This window comes from Tachysurus fulvidraco, chromosome 13 (assembly GCF_022655615.1).
Source record: "Tachysurus fulvidraco isolate hzauxx_2018 chromosome 13, HZAU_PFXX_2.0, whole genome shotgun sequence".
NCBI classification, from domain to species: domain Eukaryota; kingdom Metazoa; phylum Chordata; class Actinopteri; order Siluriformes; family Bagridae; genus Tachysurus; species Tachysurus fulvidraco.
In genome coordinates, this window is record NC_062530.1 from 5,341,779 (window position 1) to 5,363,688 (window position 21,910).

General features: G+C 39.7%; 1 protein-coding gene across 1 annotated transcript in view; it reads right to left on the bottom strand.

Annotated features, from left to right (window-relative positions):
• The window catches only part of mob2b (MOB kinase activator 2b), a 44,990-nt gene extending 33,841 nt beyond the window's left edge, over positions 1-11,149 (bottom strand). Inside the window, exon 1 of the mRNA XM_027179090.2 lies at positions 10,744-11,149. Coding sequence (XP_027034891.1) covers positions 10,744-10,760 — 17 coding nt within the window. The 5' untranslated portion in view covers positions 10,761-11,149. The remainder of the gene's footprint in view (positions 1-10,743) is intronic.
• Between the last annotated feature and the right edge of the window lie 10,761 nt (positions 11,150-21,910).

Genomic DNA, 21,910 nt, shown 5'->3' on the forward strand with positions numbered 1-21,910 from the left:
AAAGAAAACGTTAGTATGCCATTTCCAGGAACAGATAAACAAGTTTAACTCGTGTTCCACATTCCTAACCTCCAGACATGAACTAGTATTGTTTTGTTGCTCTTACAGGTCAAACACAGCTAACTGTATTTACAGCTCCCATCCAAGTCAAAATCAGCCCCTCACTGCAAGCTAAATGAGATATTAGTAAAATGGAAATGTTGATATTCAGCAGTCGGGACACTTGTATGAAAACGATGCGATACCACATGACCTTCGCTTGATGCGCATTATTTCTGGTTCATCTCGCTGAACGCTGGATAAAACTCTCCCTCGTCTCTTTCCGAATTCTCCATCTTTCCTCCTATGATCTCTGCCTCTTTCCCCAGCTGAGGCTGCTGTGCTCTATAAAAAGCTACGATGGGGACACATGTTCCAGGCGAAAAGCGCTGAGGGCTCGAAGCACACACGCATGCAGCTCGACCGCTGTGAAGACGGTGGGGGAGAGAATAAAAAAAGAAACTGGAAAAGTTAGATACATACGAGATCAAAGACAGCGAGACACTGGGGGAAAAAAACAACAACACGGTGAAAAAGACTGACAAAGAACTGCAAAGAGAAATAAACCTGGTGAGAGAAATAGTGCAAGGCTGAGGGATAACGGCCGACTCGTGTTCAGCGAGCATGCACACATACAGAGGCCACTTTATTAGGAACACGTGTACGACTGCTTCTCCGATCAGCCAAACACATAACAGCAGTCGGATAGGTCAAAGATTCCAAAACACCAGGTGACATTTGGCCAGTCTTTAGTTAGTCCTGTTCTTGGTTGACACGAGTGGATGGATATCTGCACCGAGGTTTGAGCCTTCTGCGATGCCTTTCTGCTCGGTGGTAAAGAGGGATTATCTGCTTGACTGGAGATTTCCTGTCAGCTTAACCAGTCTATTTTCTACATCTGACAACCTCTCTCAAAAAACATATCACTTCTCACCATGGAAATTTTTTCTGTGCCGTACTGGGACAACTCTAGAGACTACTGTGTGTGAAGATCTCACATTTACAGTCTCTGAAATAATCACACAAGCACATCTGGGGACGGAGTCACTAAGATCACTGATGTTTGTTGTGGAAGTTTTGAGAAAATAGCCCACTGTTAGGCATGGGCGAGAGTAAAAAGGTTCACAATTTATTTGTGCAGACCGACAGACGGAAATTAAACTTGTATTGATCAGGCCCAAAATTTGGAACGTCATTTTGTTCTAATAAGAAGAAAAAACTGAAAGTTTTCATGCCCTTTAGAGGATGTGTGCACATCACCACATCCTCAGTCAGACTCAGGTGAACTGGTGGTGAAAGTACGCTGTGGCTGTGTTTTTCCACTGTGTTCTATAAAAGACATGGTGCTTGACTTGAAGCAGGAAACAGAAGGATGTGAAACAGTTTTAACTATTTTTTTTTTCCAACTCACTGTGCATGTCAATAGCAGCCCTCACCTAAAAGTCTCACACATCTCAAATATAAATAAATTAAAAAAACACACACACACACACACACACACACACACACACACACACACACACACACACACACACACACACACACACACACAAGAGGAGCAGAGCATTTTATCACTTCAGTTCTCTCTTTGGGTTTCACTAATACATGCAGACCAGGTGCGTTAAGAGGATTTCACTGGATGCAGACATTCTGTAAAGTGCACTACATGAAAACAAGTGATGGTTGGTGGTGACTGGTTTGCATGAAAACATTTCTAAAGCTTGTGTCGAATATCTAACGACTTTACGACTGCCACCAAAAACGACAGACTTTTCAACAGAGAGGTATCAGGATTCTTGCTCATTTCCTTAGACGTATTTGCTTAGAAGATTATCAGCTTAAAGCATCCGTTACTATGCAGCAGGAGCCCAGAAATAAGTTCCTTACTTCTGGATGAGTATTGGGATTGACAATAAATAAACTTGACTTGTCCCAACACTCACAATCAGTCCCAGCTCAACCAAAGACTTGGACATGAAGATATATATTCATAAGGACATTCCTTTTGTACAGCTATATCTGTCACACCACTTACATTTACAGCATTTAGCAGACACCCTTATCCAGAGTGACTTACAACTGAGCAATTGAGGGTTAAGGGCCTTGCTCAGGGGCCCAGCAGCGGGAGCTTGGTGGACCTGGGGTTCGAACCTATGACCTGACGATCAGTAGCCCAACAGTTTAACCACTAAGCTACCACATCCCACTTCATACTGTATCATACTTGTATAAAAACCACACTATATATACACACACCCTTATTCAATTATATGTACATATTACTACACATTCTGTATAACCTCATACCCTTATTTATTACACTGCCACTTGTAAATAAGCCATCTATGCTCTTCTGGTTAGATGCTAACTGCATTGACTATGTACATGTACCTTGCACAATGACAATAAAGTTGAATCTAATCTAATCTAAAAATAAGAATGGGCAACATGACAGCATTCACTACCATTGTGCATTGTCCAGAGACTACTGCCGTACTCCGACAAGTCCCAGCCCAGAGACTACTGCCGTACTCCGACAAGTCCCAGCCCAGAGACTACTGCCGTACTCCGACAAGTCCCAGCCCAGAGACTACTGCCGTACTCAGACAAGTCCCAGCCCAGAGACTACTGCCGTACTCCGACAAGTCCCAGCCCAGAGACTACTGCCGTACTCCGACAAGTCCCAGCCCAGAGACTACTGCCGTACTCCGACAAGTCCCAGCCCAGAGACTACTGCCGTACTCCGACAAGTCCCAGCCCAGAGACTACTGCCGTACTCCGACAAGTCCCAGCCCAGAGACTACTGCCGTACTCCGACAAGTCCCAGCCCAGAGACTACTGCCGTACTCCGACAAGTCCCAGCCCAGAGACTACTGCCGTACTCCGACAAGTCCCAGCCCAGAGACTACTGCCGTACTCCGACAAGTCCCAGCCCAGAGACTACTGCCGTACTCCGACAAGTCCCAGCCCAGAGACTACTGCCGTACTCCGACAAGTCCCAGCCCAGAGACTACTGCCGTACTCCGACAAGTCCCAGCCCAGAGACTACTGCCGTACTCCGACAAGTCCCAGCCCAGAGACTACTGCCGTACTCCGACAAGTCCCAGCCCAGAGACTACTGCCGTACTCCGACAAGTCCCAGCCCAGAGACTACTGCCGTACTCCGACAAGTCCCAGCCCAGAGACTACTGCCGTACTCCGACAAGTCCCAGCCCAGAGACTACTGCCGTACTCCGACAAGTCCCAGCCCAGAGACTACTGCCGTACTCCGACAAGTCCCAGCCCAGAGACTACTGCCGTACTCCGACAAGTCCCAGCCCAGAGACTACTGCCGTACTCCGACAAGTCCCAGCCCAGAGACTACTGCCGTACTCCGACAAGTCCCAGCCCAGAGACTACTGCCGTACTCCGACAAGTCCCAGCCCAGAGACTACTGCCGTACTCCGACAAGTCCCAGCCCAGAGACTACTGCCGTACTCCGACAAGTCCCAGCCCAGAGACTACTGCCGTACTCAGACAAGTCCCAGCCCAGAGACTACTGCCGTACTCAGACAAGTCCCAGCCCAGAGACTACTGCCGTACTCAGACAAGTCTCAGCCCAGAGACTACTACTGTACTCCGACAAGTCCAAACCTAAATACCCTACTACTGTACTCACCCAAGTCCAAACCTAAATACCCTACTACTGTACTCACTCAAGTCCAAACCTAAATACCCTACTACTGTACTCAATATAGTCCCAACCCACAGCCTCTACTACTGTACTTAGCCAAGTCCCAACCCAAATACCCTATAACTTTATAGAGAAAAGGCCCAACCAACATACTCTACTACCGTACTCAGCCGCAAGCCGGATGAGAAGCAAAAATTTTAACACCCTCACTCAAAAAGCTGTAAGCGAATCATTAAAAGTGTATATTTAATACATTTGCTAATTAAAGCAAGATTTCTTTTAGCCGAGTTTGTCTTTTAATCACATGCACGCTACAAGATCAAAGTACAGCTTGTGTGTTCATTAACATTTAATTTGATCAAAACAGGAAACAAGTCCAGAAAGCCAGCTGGAGCAAGTCCGCTTTATTCGGCAGATTCTCGTCATGTTTTTTTAAACAGAACTCGTTCAGCCAGATCATCGCTCAGCATTAATGCACTTGCTTGTGTCAGACACTACTGATATGCTCAGATCAGATGTCCCCGCAGGTCTCGGTCTGGATCGAGTGATTAGAGCAGAGCTTTCTCAGCAATGCAGGTCTATGAACAGTAACTAAAACCCAGCTCTAAACCTTAACCACTGCATGATAGATGAGGTGGCGCTGAGCTGGTGCTCGGTTGGCAGGTTCTAAAATCACAACACATTTTCACTTGACAATTTTACACTGATATTTGATATTAGGATTATGTTATTATTTTAAAACGCACAAATTAAGACTATGTGTTTACCGTGTACCTGTTCGCCATTTAATAAACGTGAATCCTCAGTCTCTATACAAATCGTAATCAGTACCCTTCTCCCTCCATGAATCATTACTTTATAATACTAATTAAATAATGCTCTGTTTTTAAAACACAAGCAAATAAAAAAATGAACTCTTTGCCAACTAACTGTTAATATGAACCAGTTAAGCTATCATTATTTCTAATCATTATTTCTAATAACAGAGGGAATGTGAGCTAGCTACTGGCTTGCAAGTCGTATCTCCAGATAATGCACCGATGGACTGGGGGTCAAATGATATGCTTTGAGTTCATTAATTTGATTGGTCAGAAGGCTTCACTGCAAATTTTTCAAGCAGGTTAGAGTTTCCATAGTAACAGCTACTACACACACACACACACACACACACACACACACACACTACTATATCTTAGCCTTTTTACCCCTGCTCACTTCATGTGTTGTCTCTGATCCGATAGCTATCTGATTTGTTAAAACTGTTCCATTTACACCAGGCCACATAAATGCGTCTCGGCGAATCGGATATCGATCCGATCTTTCTACTCCCGCCCAAAATGCAAATATATTTTACCTCATTTCCGGGGTAATTGAAATGGAACACGCTTTGGTGTCTACAAAAAGCAGCATTTACTGTTTGCTGCATTTTCGCTGGCGGAAGCAGTGCATTTTAAAACCCGACGAGACACCTGGGTGAAAGACCACTTGCGAGTGACGTACTTCCTTTTGTGAGGAGCAAACCACATGCATTTACACCTGTCCAGTTATACATGTGTCCCAGACCGCCTCCTGAAGTGGTTTGAACCATCGGATTTATATCTGTCTCGGGCTTTTGCACCTGGTCTTTTTACCATCGGATCACAAAAAACGCATGAAGTGACCAGGTGTAAAAAGCCCCTTACATAAAACCATCACCGGTCTCTCTTTTTGTCTCTCTCGTAATGAAGGAATAACAACGCAGCTACTTACTGAGGACCTGAAAAACAAAGCATTACCACCGGAGACTCCTTCCATTAACACGTAACAAATGTCTCCTTACAATAAACTACACAACGTCGACACATGATCTTTTGTTACATATTTAAGAAAATATTTTGCCATTTAACCTTTTATTACCCTAGAATTATTTGGATTGACAAAATCTGTCAACACCTTCTGGCCAATCAGAAACAAGAATTCAACCGTACTGTGATCCCACACACTTGTCTATCGCTCACACTCTGCCCTGACAGAGAGAAGCTTGCAGATATTTGGTCACGATGCCAAGACGTGACCTTTACTCGCGTTTCTGATGACAAACACTGTGGTTCAGATGAAACCCAGCAAACACGGAGCACGCTGACCTAACAGCAAAAGCATTCACGTGGCTGCTACGCGTTCCATAAATAGGAAAATAAAAAGTACTTATGGGCTTTCAAGTGCCAAGGTGGTTGCAGTGAGTGGGAATGTGCTGATTAATATCACAATATAAACGACTGACATGAAATTAGCTTTAACATAAGCCCTAAAATATAATATGGACAAGGCTGCCTTAGTTGGCATCGTGCGTGTGCTTTCTTTCAAAACAAAAGGTGTATATATGTGTGCCTGTGTTACAAGAGAAACACATTTATATATATTTTCATCCCAGTGTCACACATGGCTGAGTCTGCACACCACAAACACACAGACAGATGTGCAGATGGCCAGAAATACACAGACAGATAGGGACAAAAACAGACATTCTGAGACAGACAGACAGACAGACAGACAGACAGACTCGGTTTAAAATATAGACAGACAAGCAGATATATCGAGAGACTCATTGAGAGACAGACAGACATTAAGAAAGAGCATAGATGGACAGACATATATAGACAGACAGTTAGGTGGGCAGACATGCAGAGACAGGTAGGTACACAGATATACAGAAAAATGGACATAGAGACAGACAGGAAAAAAGAGCATAAATAAACAGACATGTTGACAGACAGACAGGCAGACATTCATAGACAGGTAGGTACACTGATAAACAGATAGATGGACAGACACCGACAGACAGACAGGAAAAAAGAGCATAGATTAATAGACATATTTAGACAGACAGACAGACAGACAGACAGACAGACAGAGACAGGTGGGTACACAAATATGCAGACATATGGACATACAGACAGGATGAAAAAGCACAGATGAACAGACATATATAGACAGACATACAGACAGGCAGACAGATAGCTACATGAATGGATATACACACAAACAGCAGCGACACAATTGTGGGTGTCTGTGAGCTTGTGTATGAGGAAGGAGGAAGAAAGCGACTTCCTCGGAGTGTTACGTCGCCCTGTGATGCAGCAGGAGCAGCAGTCTGAAAGACACTCACGGTTGGCTGACCTCGAATCGTGGCTTATTATCTTCATGAATTAATAGACAGAGGGATAGAAAGCAGAAACGACGGAATTAAAACGTGCATCGAGTTGAACAATAACCGAAACGTGTGAATACAGCAAAATGAACAAACAACCGAAAAATAGATGTATTTTAAAAGAGTTAATTACAGACATTGTATTGCGTCAACTCTCGTTCACATAACAACCCTCGGAAACCTGTCTCTCAAGCTCTCCTGGACTAAAATGTTACTGCTATGTGTAGGAATAAGTAATGGTGACCAATGCTTTCCTGAAGATCGTAAACTGGGACAGAATATAAGCGTATAATGTAATAATAATAATAATAATAATAAAAAACAACAATAATAAAATCCCTTCGATTCTGTAGTCAGGCGTCCGTCTGTTGACGGTCACGTGTCTAGTGTTTAGAGCGAACCATTACATCCTGCTTACTACCGTGTCTGCGTCCGCATCTAAGCCTGCACTCTTCTGAGCCATCATATCATCGTATTCTGTTCTGGGAGGAGGAGGAGGCGGCTCAGGAGTGCGCTTTCGACTAAACAGCATCCTTCAACTTAGTCATAGAGCTGTGCTCATGCCTGGAAGAGGAAGGAGTGCAGAAAAACATCAGAGAGAAAAACTTCTCGCTGGGAGAAAAGAATAAATAAATAAAAAATAAACAGGAAAATAAACAAACAAACAAAAACAAATTAATTAATAAATTACTAATTCATTAATAAATATCCCTTACATATTTTAAAAAAATAAAACAAAATGCTAAAAATTCTACACTGCAATTAATAAATAAATACATATACACATATTTAATAAAAAAAAATTTAAAAAGATCAAATAAAATATCATGCTTAGTAAATTGGCCTGAAGGTCACCTTTGTATCCTAAATAACTAATAAATTAAATAAAAATAAAATTAATAAGGAAAACATGGTGATGGTGAGGCAGCTGCACACAGCTAATATCCTGTGCTTTCGCATATCAAGCTGCACCAAGTGATCACATGCAAAACATGCAAAAGTTTACACCCGGTGATCACAGATATATTTGAATGCGTCGAGCAGGGAAACGAGAGCACAGAGAGACCAGCAAGCCTGACAGCACTTGGGTTGCGTGAGCACTGAGCACAGACACACACACTGCTTTACATTCTGTTCCTTTCTACTTATAAGGTGCAATTCATAGCACAGTTACAGATAATTAAAGGTAAATAAATTGGTCGGCGACGACCCCACCCTGTACCGGTGCGGTTACTTCTGACATTGCTGAGTCAAAAATCAGAACAATGCCTCCTTAAATAATACCTACCTTTATTACTCCACCTTAAATAGTTCACAAATGATTTATTGTGCAATCTTATAACCCAGATTAAATAATGTTCACTACAGGTTTTCTACCTCGAGTTGTTTCCCTCAACACTGTCACTTTATTAGGGATTGAAATCTGCTGGATGTCTGTAATTCTGCTATGGGAGAACTGACCTGCTGCCATCCTCACTTCTCTTCCTTCACAATTACAGGCACAGGCACAAGCATGAAACGAGCATGCTGGACAGATGATCCCACGGGTGACCCATTTGCGTCAGAGCTCGATATTGGGTGTGTAACTGGTCAAGAGCGGACATGACCAGAGCAGAATCACACACACCCACACCCACACACACACACACACACACAAACACACACACACGCACGCACTCTAGAGGCTGTATGTTGTGATTCATAAATGTAAGCAAGCTCAAGTTTTTTGTTTTTTTTTCACAAGATGAAATAAATGGCTTCCAAAGTGTGACGGGGTTTAACAAAACATTAAAGATGTCAACACGTGCAAACATTCAAGCAGATTTTGTGTGTTCTTGTGTAGGTTTCTCTCTCATCATCTCACACCATGCAGCAGACACATCAATCAGCTAACATCAGATCTGGTGTCTGAGTTGAAATCTTTACGCCCCGTACTGTAAGTGTAACATGTCGCTTGGTTACATTCCTTTACGTTACATTACATATTCAAACACTTTGAACCTCTGAAACACGGAATTTACGGTGAAACCTTGAATGAAGTAAGTGTGTGTATAAAATACGCCAAACTCTAAGGCATGTTCTTTCCTTTCCTGTTTGTTCCTTCTTCCATTTCTCCCTCATACTCAGTGTATGACAGAATAGGATGAAACCACATCTAATCTTCTGTTTTTTGTCTGGTAAACAGGAAACAGGAAGCTGCCGGCAGGGAACTGAAGGGCCACATGCGGCGTCTGAATCATTCAAACTATTTTACGTTTACGGCATTAGGTAGATGCCCTTATCCAGAGCGACTTGATTGAATGTTAAGGGCCTTGCTCAAGGGCCCAGCAGTGGCAGCTTGATAGACGTCTGATTCGAACTCTCTTCCGATTGGTAGTCCAACAACTTCACCACTAAAGCTACCACATCCCTATTTATAGCAGAAAAAATGAATTCGGCTGGTGTGTTGCTAGAGTTTTAAGATCTCGTTTTAAGATATAAAGTTTGACTCTTTGCTCTATGCGATAATAAAGGAGCACTCAGGAAAACACGAACACGCTTAACATGCAAATTCTGAAGGGTATGCAAACTTTTACACTCGACTGGTAAACTGAAGTCGAGTGGACCGAACTGAACTGCATTTCAAAACCTGACTGCTAACTAATCCATCTGGAGCAGGAAGGGAATAAAAAATAAAAAGGAGCATTTAAGAAAGCGCTCAGAGATGTAGATTATAAATAGCTACGGGAAGATTTGCCCGTGTGGGACGTCTGGGTTCTCTCAGGTTCTCCGGGAAAAAATATAGATTTGCAAGACAAAGTAGGAGGTTAAGTTGTATTTGTTTATTTAAACCCTGTGTAAATAACCAAACGGTTAGATTTAGGAGGAATCATATGTCATGATGTGCTGGAAGAGGATGAAGGTGAAGGATGAACACAGGAGCTGTTGATGTTGTTCTACACTGCAGTCATTGAATCTGTCCTGTGCACATCCATCCATCACCATCTGGTTTGGAGCAGCAACAAAACAGTACAGAAACAAACTGCAACGCACAGTAAAAACAGCAGAAAAAAATAATTGGTGCCCCCCTGCCCTCTCCCCAGGACTTGTACGTCACAAGAACCAGAAACCGGGCAGGAAAAATCACCACTGCCCCTTCACACCCTGGACACAACCTCTTTCAGCTCCTCCCTTCTGGCAGGTGCTACAGAACTTTACTGACTAAAAACTGCCAGACACAGGAACAGTTTCTTTCCCCAGACAATCACCCTGATCAACAGCTCACCATAATTATATTCCCTGCTTCATATCTATAAGTACTGCATTATCAGGACTGTCAGTCATCACACCATCAGTATATATCACACACACTACTGCTGCTGTATATTGTACTAAAGCATAATATTGCACAATATTGTTATTTGCACTCCCACACTTTATGTACATACAGTAACTGATCAGTCATATTCTATATTCATAATTAATACTCATTCTGTCTATATTGTATCTCATCGTCTGCATTGTCTTGTATAGTTTGTATAGTAGTATAGTGTTATTTATGTCTGCACTTGTGTGTGTCAAAACACTTGGCCAATAAACCTGATTCTGATTCTGATGAAGGATGAAAAGTGCTGAGGGGAAAAAATATGGCTCTTATCCTGTTAAATAAGAAGTAACACATCATCATCATCATCATCATCATCATCATCATCGTCGTCGTCGTCATCCTCCCTGATATTTTTACTCTTTGTTTATTTGTTTTGTTTGTTTGTTTACCTGCTTTACTACAAAACAAGCTCTGTCGTCTTCCCGGATGCATGACATGTTTATATTATGTTATAATCTAAATAAAAACAGTACTCACCCCATTAACCAGTCCATAGTGATGGAAAGGGGGTCGATGGACACACTTTGGTCCCCTTTCCTTCTTCTTATTTTGCTTTTCTCACCTCAGAGGAAGCAGCTCGATCTGCACAGGTTTAAAATCAGCAGAAATCAGTGTGTGTTGGTGATAAGACGCGTTTGTAAACAGCCGGTGAAGCAGCTGCAGGTCTTAATGATGGAGCGCATTGACTTTGGCGTATAGACGAAGGGTGGCACTGGGGGGTTACTTTCTTCCTCTCCTAAAGCTTTCCTTCAAGCGTAAAGCGTCTCTCTGTTTCCAAAAACCTTGTGAAATCTCCTCGTAAACGCTCCTGTCGCTGAGGACTCACCGAGGTCGCCGTTAGCTCTTATCCAAACCTGCCATATACAGGAAGTCCGGAAGTAAACACAGCTACGGCGCCGAACACGAACACTTCCGGGTTTGTGGTGCTTGATGGGGTTTGTAGTTTCAAACGATATCGTTAGCATTTTGTGTTTTTTTTTGTGTTTTGTGGGTTTTTGTGTGTGTGTGTGTGTGTGTGTGTGTGTGTGTGTGTGTGTGTGTGTGTGTGTGTGTGTGTGTGTGTGTGTGTGTGTGTGTGTTTGTGTGTGTGTGTGTGTGTGTGTGTGTGTGTGTGTGTGTGTGTGTGTGTGTGTGTGTGTGTGTGTGTGTGTGTGTGTGTGTGTGTGTGAAGAAGTAAAAAGGAATTGCTTATTTAACAAATGAAAGTAAACATGTCTAAACAAATATTACAATTTGTGGAAAATGTAAAAAATAAAAAAGGAGAGAGTTCATGGGGAAGAAATAAAAAGTGTGAAACACAAAAGAAAAGGAGAAACTATACATAGGGAACACAAAACTAATCAAAACTGCACATTAAACTGTTTTACATGCATTTTATGAGACAGGTTTAGTGCACATTCTTGCTTTAGATTGAGAATTTACTATTTTATTTTATTTTATTTTATTATCTTTTATTTTATTTCCTATTATTTATTTTATTTATTATTATTCTATTAAATCTTGACTCCATACATATGGAAAATGTAAATAAAAACAAGAGAGATGTGAAAAAGGGGGAAAGGAAACAAAAGAAAAGATGTAACGTGGAAAAAAAAAAGTTAACACAAAAAAAATTATATTTTAGTTTGTTGATAAATTTTTGATATATCCATTGTGTCACTATTAAAGTCTCAAATCTTACACACCCTTACAGGTCAAACAGCCGTGAAACAAATTAGAAAAGAAGAAGGAGAAATTAATGTATAAACATATGTGCTATTATTATTATTATTATTATTATTATTATTATTATTATTATTATTATTATTATTATTATTATTAATTAATTAATTTATTTATTTATTTACATTTATTCTTATTATTAGGAATTAGCATTACTGCTGATCATAATATTAGCAAGAAGACAATGTTCATTTGGTCAGATGTATTAGAGCACAAGATTATGGGAAGTATTTTGGAAGTATACTGGGAGCATGTGTCTGAACCCAGAACACTATCAGGAAGACTATTCCAAAGTTTGGGAGCTAAATACAAAAACGCTCTACCGCCATTAGTAGATTTTGATACTCCTGGAACTACCAGGAGTCCTGTTTATTTGTTTGCATCTTTCTTAGGTGTAAGAAGGCTGTTTTTGGTCTTTTACTGTTGAGCTACATGTAGCAGCAACAGTACATCCCTCTGAAAGAAAGTTGAGAGCTTCTGTGTACTGGTTTTTGGACCAAAGTAATATTTTTGTCTTATCAGAATTTAACAACAGAAAATTACAGATCATTCAATCTTTTGTATATTTAACGCACTTTATCAATTTAGACAATTTAGATATTTCATTTAGTTTTAATGAGATATGTAACTCAGCATAATAATGGAAACTAATCCCATTCCTTCTAATGATGTTCCCTAAGGGAAGCATGTATATTGAGAAAAGCAGAGGACCTACAACTGATCCTTGAGGGACCCCATAATTAACTGGCAATAAACTGGAGGATTCTCCATTTAAATCTACAAAATGGTATCAATCAGACACGAAGGATCTAAACCAACTTAAAGCCTGTCTCTGAATACCTGTGTAATTTAGTAAGCGATCTAAGAGAATGTTGTGATCTATAGTGTCGAATTTCAGCACTATGGTCAAGTAGAATTAATAGTGACATGCAGTCTTCGTCCAAAGCTTACAGCAAGTCTTTTGTAACTTTAACAAGTGCAGTTTCTGAATCCTGACTGAAATTTGTATGTTATAATTTATTGTAACACACATAATTGTAAATTAAATTTAAGCATTGTCTAAGGAGAATTATGCTGGTTTTTCATCTCCTTACATGTTGTATACTCTATGTAACTGTATATGTGGCAAATAAAAATAAATCTTTAATACATCCTACATATCCAGCATTACAATACCATTCATGGGAGGCATTTCCATGCCACAATTACACACAAGATGGCGCTGTTTGCACACAATAACAATCTCCTTCTTGACCATTACTTACTTGAAAAGCCTTGGAAAACATGTAGAGATGCTTTGATCACAGATTTAGATTGGCTCATGGCTTCAATCAAAGCAGGAGTTCAGAATTCTGACATTAAATATTTATTCTGACATTAAATTTAGTAAATCTGGCACTGTGCCAGCTTGGATTAGAAAAGTAGTTTGACAGCACAGCATTCAAGCTGAATCAGGAAAAGTAGGTTTTGTTGTCATTCATGCTGTAGCACTTGTATACAGCGGAATGAAATGTTGTTTTATTCAGGGCTGTGGTGCAGAAGTATAGTATGACTACACAGTGTGACTAAGAATAAAGTGTAAATACAAACACACACACACACACACACACACACACACACACACACACACACACACACACACATATATATATATATATACACACACACACAACCAGGCAGATGACACATGACAGTAAAAAGTCAGGTTAGTTGCATAGTATTGAGACATGATTAAATGATACAGGATGTAGCCTAAAATTAATGTGTTTTACATTCAATTTATAGTGGTTTCGGGCATCATCGCCTGCTAAGACGATTTCTGTTGCAAAATACAAGGCAAAATTAGTTCGTCTAGCAGACATTTGCTTTTTGCAAAAATACAATAATGTAATATGTAAGAAAAAGCTTACTTCTTGCTTTTGTTTGCACAGAAATCAATAAAATACTGTAGTTTTGCATCATGCTGATTGTGATATTTACCTTTTTTTTGTCACTAACAAATTCCCAAATTTGATTAAAAAAAGACTTCCAAGCATGGACCATAGTTTCATTTAAGAAAAGCAAAAAAAAAAAAAAAAAAAAAACGAAAAGTAAAAGGAAAGTAAAAATAACTTGAAGCAAAAAGTAGAGGAATAAATTGCTAACGTAAATAAATAATGGCCAAAAATGTGTTTGAAACACAAGGCATATATCATTTTATTTATTTATTATATATATATTTGGTTTAAAAAAAAAGTAAAGAGACAAAACACAAACTAGTGTAAGTTGAAAAGAAAGTTAACACAAAAAAAGCAGAAAGAGTGAGGTAACACAATTAAAGGGTATTTTCAAGGGCAAATACACTTCAAAAGGTGGACAAAAGGGGTAACGTGGTATCACTTGGACGTCGCTTGCTGCTGAAGATGAACTCACATGGTTTGACTGTAGATACATGGGATTGTTGTGAATTGTATCACTTAGAGACCATGAAGGTGGCTTTAGACTGCAATTGATATGAACAGTTTTGCACTCAAGCCTCCATCGATGAACAGTTAATAACTTCAGCAAGACAGGCTTCCTGTTATAACTCTAAAGAATTTATAAAATTTATAAAATGCATTTCTTGGTTACGCAATTGCACTTTTTAACTGTACAGTTAAAAGTAATAGAAGGGAAAATTCTTCTCAAGGATGATTTTTCATCTCGTCTGAGGGAGTTTTTTTTTTTTCTTCCTTTTCCACCATCGCCTCTAGCTTGGTATTAGGGATATTTCAAATGAATCATTTATATCCTAAATTTATATATTGATATATTGATATACAAATAACTGAATGAAAAAGAATTACAATAAATATAGAATTTTATGTTATAAATAGGAAAAGCAAAAAATATGAAAATGATTATGACAAAACAGCATGACTATTATGAATGAAGCACATATGTGTGATTTTATTGCAATGCGGTGCTGCAGACAAGTGCATGGAGCAACCGTTACTATCCTGAACACCCTACATGTTTTATTCCACTTACACCACAGCAATTTACCAATAAATCCAGTTTTTTATGTATTAAAAAAAGCTATTTTGTATCTGCTTAGAGTTCATGTTATGGACCATGTGTAAACATTTTAGTTTATCACTTTTACTCGTCACTTCACTTTTACTTGAAGTATATAAACCAAAAGCTACAGCTTTACCTCTAAACCTGGAGACGAAATAAACATCTCCTATATTACCAGCATCAGCATATGAATATTTTTCCACAGTGTCCACAATGCACGTCCTTGTAATCATTTGAATTCCAGCCAACGTTACTGTTTCTTCAGGAAATGTTTCTTCAGGTATGTTTTATGAACTCTGAAACCTACCAAGAACAGGTTGTAATTATACTGAGATCACGTGGCACACACTTAGTTACTCCGTTCAACGGCTGATCCGACTTCTGATGGTCCCAAAACTAATTTAGTCTTTTCTTAGAAAGCATTTCAGTTCCAGGCTGTAACACTACAAACCGTTGAAACGTTCCAGGGCGGTGAATAGTTAGGCAACACATTGTAATGCAGCAATAACAATACAGAACTATTACGGTACATACGGTGGAAAAGATGCAATAAATACACAACTAACTAACTAGACATGACAAGAGGACCAAGTCTGGATGAAAGACTTTTCAAATTTTCTTGGATTTGCATTCAATTTCTTGTGTCCATTTACTTAGGAGGTCAACTTAAAAAAAAGCAACTGTTTACTGTGAGACATTGAATATGGAAGGCAAGGGTGTGCACCAGAACTAATTAAATTTTATTTCCAATCTCAAACACTACAAACTGTGGAAATGTTTATGGGGGGTGAATAATTATGCAGCACCCAGCCTGGCATTTAGACCTGCATACTAGTCAAACTGGCTCATCGTATGCAGATCTTGTCTATCCGGTATTTGCATGTACTGTATATGGAATGTATTTTTCTACAGTCTGAAGATTCTGAAAAAGTGAAAAAATAATCTGTTGAGAGATAATAAACACGACCTGGAGCGAGCTTGTTTTGTGCTACGCTTCACTGATGTTTCGTTCTTATCAACCGTCCGAGATCGCACGGTGCATCTCTCACCTCCATGTGACCTGCCTGTTTTCTACAGACTTTAAAAGAAAAGCACTGAAGGAAGCTGGAAGTTTGATGACATAATGTTTTTCTCTGTGTGTGTGTGTGTGTGTGTGTGTGTCGGTGTCAGTCTGGCGCTCAACGCTTACTGAAACACTTCAGTCTCCGAGTTGAGAGACTGAAATAACACCTACAGGACAGACGAAGGGCACTCAGACTCCATCGATCGCAAAACATCTGAGCCGTCAGCCGGAGCTCGCGCTACCAGCTCAGCTCATTCGGAGCAATGACCTCACCTCTACACTTCCGACATCCCGGACCAACACACACAAACACTGTGCTCCAGCTCTGCACTGCGTGAATATACTCAAGCGTTTAAGGCTCTGGTTTGTCTGCCACTGTTGAGCCCTTGAGCAAGGCCCTTAACTCTCCAGGGCTGCTGTACCATGTCTGACCCTGCGCTATGACCCCGAACCTCCAAAGTTGGGATATGTGAAGAATGGGTGTATGGTTGCCTAGTGGTTAAGGTGTTGGGCTCCCAATCCGAATCCAATTCGATCCCAGGTCCACCAAGCTGCCACTGTTGGGCCCCTGAGCAAGGTTCTTAACCCTCAATTGCTCAGCTGTATGAAAATGAGATAATGTAAGTCGCTCTGGATAAGGGCATCTGCCAAATGCTGTGAATGTAAACGTGAAGAAAGAATTTCACCGTGCTGTATTCTGTAATGTCTCTGTGACCAAAATAAATGTTTCTTTAATTGAAATAGCAAAATACTAAAATAGAAAAACTACAAAATTAAAGTCTGTGATGCATCTGCAGTCGTTGTTGTTAAAGTGTTGAAAATCACAACTTATAATTATCAAAAATGATTATATTTACTTACATTTACAATTTATTAGTCTGTTAGACTGGAAAATTGAATGTGTCGAGTCCAAACCTAAGTATCTTATGTTGGACTCCACCTAGAAATAATGTCAATTTGGACCTAATGTGTTGAAGTAAAAGCTCTACGTGTTTGATGAATAACCTGAACTTAACTAGAGGCAACTGAGCGATCGGTCGAATAAACGAGTAGCATTAGATGCATTAATAAATTGATACTGGTGGAATTTTTGGATAAAGAAATGCCTAGCTGCAATAAATAAATAAATAAATAAATAAATAAATAAATAAATAAATAAGGACCTTTGGCTTTTAAATAATAAACATTTCTACAATTTTTATAGGATATTAAATAATCAAAGTGAAAAACCATGCAGATAACTAATCTAGCTAATATAACTATTTCCAATCGAACTTTATTTCCTATACAACAAAGAAACTTATATATATGTTATAAGAAAATAATATAGTGTTACTAAATTTCTGATGTATTTCTGTGCATTATGTTCAGTTTGCATAAACAGATATATGATCACCATCAATCCTGCCGAAGCTCAGTGGCACTGACGCCACGTCTGATGCTTCTGTCTTCCTGACAAAAGCTAAACTGTAATCACATTATTTATTCATAAACGGCGCTGTTATGCAAGAGCCCATTAAAGGACGTAAGGGTTGAGAAAGCATTGCATTGCATGCTCATCCATAATAAATAGGACAGCGGGCTATCGCTGTTCGCTCGGGCTGCAAAAATAGGCATGACGCCTGAAGCTTAGGAGACTTTGAGGGCAGAAAAGGGCAGACAGACAAAGGATGCAGGACCATGGCATCTTGAATGGGACAGAAATTACAAGGCATCGTGTATAACTTTTGCTTGGACTCGCTGTGTATGTGTGTGTGTGTGTGAGTGTGTAGGTGTCAGAAAAAGATGTAGCATTTGAATAAAGAGTGTGTTATTAGTTTTGCTTCACGCCTACAGTATGCTGCAGAGGAATTTCATTTCTGCTGCGTCGTGAGCGCACCGTTCTTCCCTGACAAGACCAAGAGGTGATGCAAGAGTGCAGATCTAAAGTGCGTCTCCGAGGCGAAAGATAATTCGTCTGTACGAAGCAAAAGACGCCGTATCTCCGGTTTAATAACTAATAGAGCGTGTAGGGGAAGGATGTGTTAGAGAAATGTCATCACACCATCCATTGTAGACTTTCCTCTTCTTTCCTTCTCTGTCACATTAGCGACCTTGATTCATTCTCCTTTCGGTTATGACGGAGCTGGGGGTTATACAAGTTCACTGATGGAGCGCAAAGGAAAAACAGACAGAGAGAGAGAGAGAGAGAGAGAGAGAGAGAGAGAGAGAGAGAGAGAGAGAGAGAGAGAGAAGTGCTGTTTATTTTTAAGGCCGCATTACTCACTCGCTCTGGATCATGGAAAGGAGAGCAACTCGGCTGGTGACGTAATGAGACTTTAACAGTTTCCATATAGAAGATCTGCGTCCAGGCGCCAGGCCGCCACATTACACACTCTCGTCTGGTTACAATCAAATGCTCCCATTCTCCACTGCTCACACAGTCTCACGCACAGGCTTACACACACACACACACACACACACACACACACACACACACACACACACACACACACACACACACACACACACACACTTTTATCATTCTTGTACACTTACTCTCATTACATGCAAACAAATTTACAGAATTTACACTGCACATGACCTGCCATGAAAGAAAGCTATTAGATCATATTTACTGCAATGGCAGATCAGATCTACTGTAAATAACGGTTTCGTGCTTATACCAGTTTGTAAGCATGACGCCATTATGACCTAATGCGTACATTAGGCAACTGATGCCAGCACGCGAACGACCAAATTTGAGTTACGACGTTCATACTCATGCATTATGTCTCCTCGCTGATTACAACGAAACAAGGAATCTGGCATATAACATACAATTAGTGCTCATAGATTTCAGTCTGATGGTGATGGCTGTAAATTTCCCAGGGCTGAAATTAGTATGTGTGTGTATGTTACGAGGTGCACTTGGTGCACACACACACACGAACCTTGTAAACCCATCAGCTTATTAGCACAGAGGTTTCCATTCAATTCTACAGGTCAATCAACACACCCATAAACTCTCTCACACACACACACCTAATATAAAGAACGAGTGGTTTTAAAACTTTTTAAGCCTTTGACTGTAAAATAAATTGATTTGCACTAATGCCCTTAATCATAAATATAGCATATATAACCTTTTTTAATTTATTATTATTTTTTTTTTCTAAAACTGCAGTGTAATGTACCTCTGGCTATGCTTCAGGGACCCCATTGGTATAGAATAATAAACCCACTGTAATAATCTACTGTACATCTTTCCCGAGCACAGAACGGAAAGTCCATAACCATCCACTCTAAATCTTTGTGTCTGCGCTACAACACACTGGACTTTAACACTTACTGCAACAAATATATCGCTTCTTCACAATTAGATTTAGATGTTGATCGCAACAGTAGCAGATGGTTAATAGCAATTAACTCTCATGCGCTAATCTATTGCTGGCTGGAGCTGAGTCAGCCTGCTAGGAGCCGGTTGGGTATTGTTCTAATGTTTGTTAAATGTGCAGTCAGCATCAGTATACAGGGAAGTCAGCAATGCCAGAAATAAGTCCCACAGTGAATGAGTGGTTTGTATTTACATGTACTAAATAACAATTGCTTGAGAACAGAAATTAAGAGGTACTTATGAGTCAGAAAATTAGACACATGTAGTGTACGTTTGGCAGTTTGTTCCTTTTTTATTGTACTTTCAGTACTCAATATTCTGTTATCTGTCCATCCATTTTCAGATCCTCTTATCGTACACGGGTTCACTGAGAACCTGGACAGTGGAATCGGGGCGCAAGGTAGGGGACACACTGGACGGGGTGCCAAAACACGACAAGACACAATCACACACATTCACACAATATGGACAATGTAGAGATGGCAATCATACTACAACAAATGTCTTTGGATCGGAGAGTAAACTAGAGTACAATGGATGGTTAGGAAAGACTCAAATAATAATAATAATAATAATAATAATAATAATAATAATATTATAGTAATCAAGTAAAAACAGCTCAAGCTGCCTTTTAGTGTACAGTGTTTTATAAACTTGGTTTATTATTAATAGATAAGGGTGTTATTACAATTGACATTCATTTTTAGCAATGTGCTATTTTGGGTAAAATTTGGCTTATTTAATATGGAGCAGATCCGGAAAAGTCCACTTGAAAAGAAACAAACCAAGAGAAATTAAAATACCTTTTAAAAGCTGTTTTATAATTGCAAACTGAAGCTGTATGTCTGGTGGACCAACCTTCGACGGTGTGGGGGTATAAACACTAAAAGCAGCCTCATCACATCTTTTATGTTCTGTTCTTGGAACAGAAGGTTATCCTGTGATCCTGTCTGGAGAATCTTATACATCATTGTGGGTTATTTTAAAATGAAACATGATGTGTTTGGTTCACATTCATGTTTAATACAGTAATAAGTAATCTCCACCTTACTTATAGTGGAGGGACTTATGGGGGAACCTGCCCACTATGTTTGTAAGAGTTGTTGTAGACTAGTGGCTAAGGTGTTGGATTACTGATCAGAAGGTCATGAGTTTGAATCCCAGGTCCACCAAGCTACCACTGTTGGGTCCCTGAGGAAGGCTTTTAACCCTCAATTGCTCAGTTGTATAAATAAATGAAATAAAATGTAAGTCACTCTGGATAAGGGTGTGTCTGATGAAGTGTCAGTGGTTTTACTGCTCTGGCCAGATGATGCCATATTAAAAAAAGGAAGAGAGAGACAACTTAGTCCATTAAAGAACAAAAGAAAACCTCTCTTTCTCTGTGTAGATACTGTAGAGCGATATACAGATATAGATATTGACCTGTATCTGCATGATTTAGTGCATTATTCTAGTGACGCATGATCGGTTGATTATATAACTGCATGAAAGATGATTATTTAAGTAGAAACACGACCTACACATCTGGCCCTACTGTAGCTACACTGGTGCTAGCAGACGAGTGAAAGCTTGTATCTGTACATTGAATCACAAACACTTACATGTTATAACATAAAAATGAACATAAATAATGTTGTTGATATTCAGCAAAAGACTTTTCAATTTCATTCACAAGCCTCACTGTTCATAAGGTTTTACTTGCCTTAACATGCCTGATTGAACTAATAAACTAATTTAGAGCCCTTTCTGGCCTGGTGTGAGTGTGACAGAGCACAAAAAACACTAAAATAAGGCACTTAGACAGTCGATACCCAAGGACAAGTGCTTTAAACTTGCACTGTAGTGGACATTGTGACCTCCGTACTAGGGGTACGGAGTTGGCCGAAAACCGCCGGCCATCTCTGGAACTTATTTGAGTATATCACGTTATAATACAGAGCCCTGCTGTTCATCTCGGTATTACACCATTTGGTAGTTTAGTGTTAATTTCTAAAATTGTAAACAAATGAGTATCCAAAAGGCTGAACTACCAAGAGGCAGTTTTCTCTTACATATCAATATTTTCATTATTGCTGTCATGTGAATTTACCTTCTGTTTAAACAACTCGAAACTAGACTATTTCAGGTTTGTTAAAAGCTAAGTAAAGGTATGCTAAAAGCACAAATAGAGATACAGTATATGGTAAGGAAATGCTAAGAACACCCGGGTACAATCGAATACGTATACCATTTTTTGCCTGAAATATTTTGCATCCTATTTCCTGTATGGTGTCATTACAGAAATATTTGTATGCACTATAGTCTAGAACAGATACATATCGATCGCTCGTGTTGATTTGGTTATACTGTATGTTGTTCCAGGCATTGGACCTTGGCTAAAAATCAAGATATGCTAAAAATCCCTAAGAGTAACATCAATAAATCAAACAGAGACAAAGAAG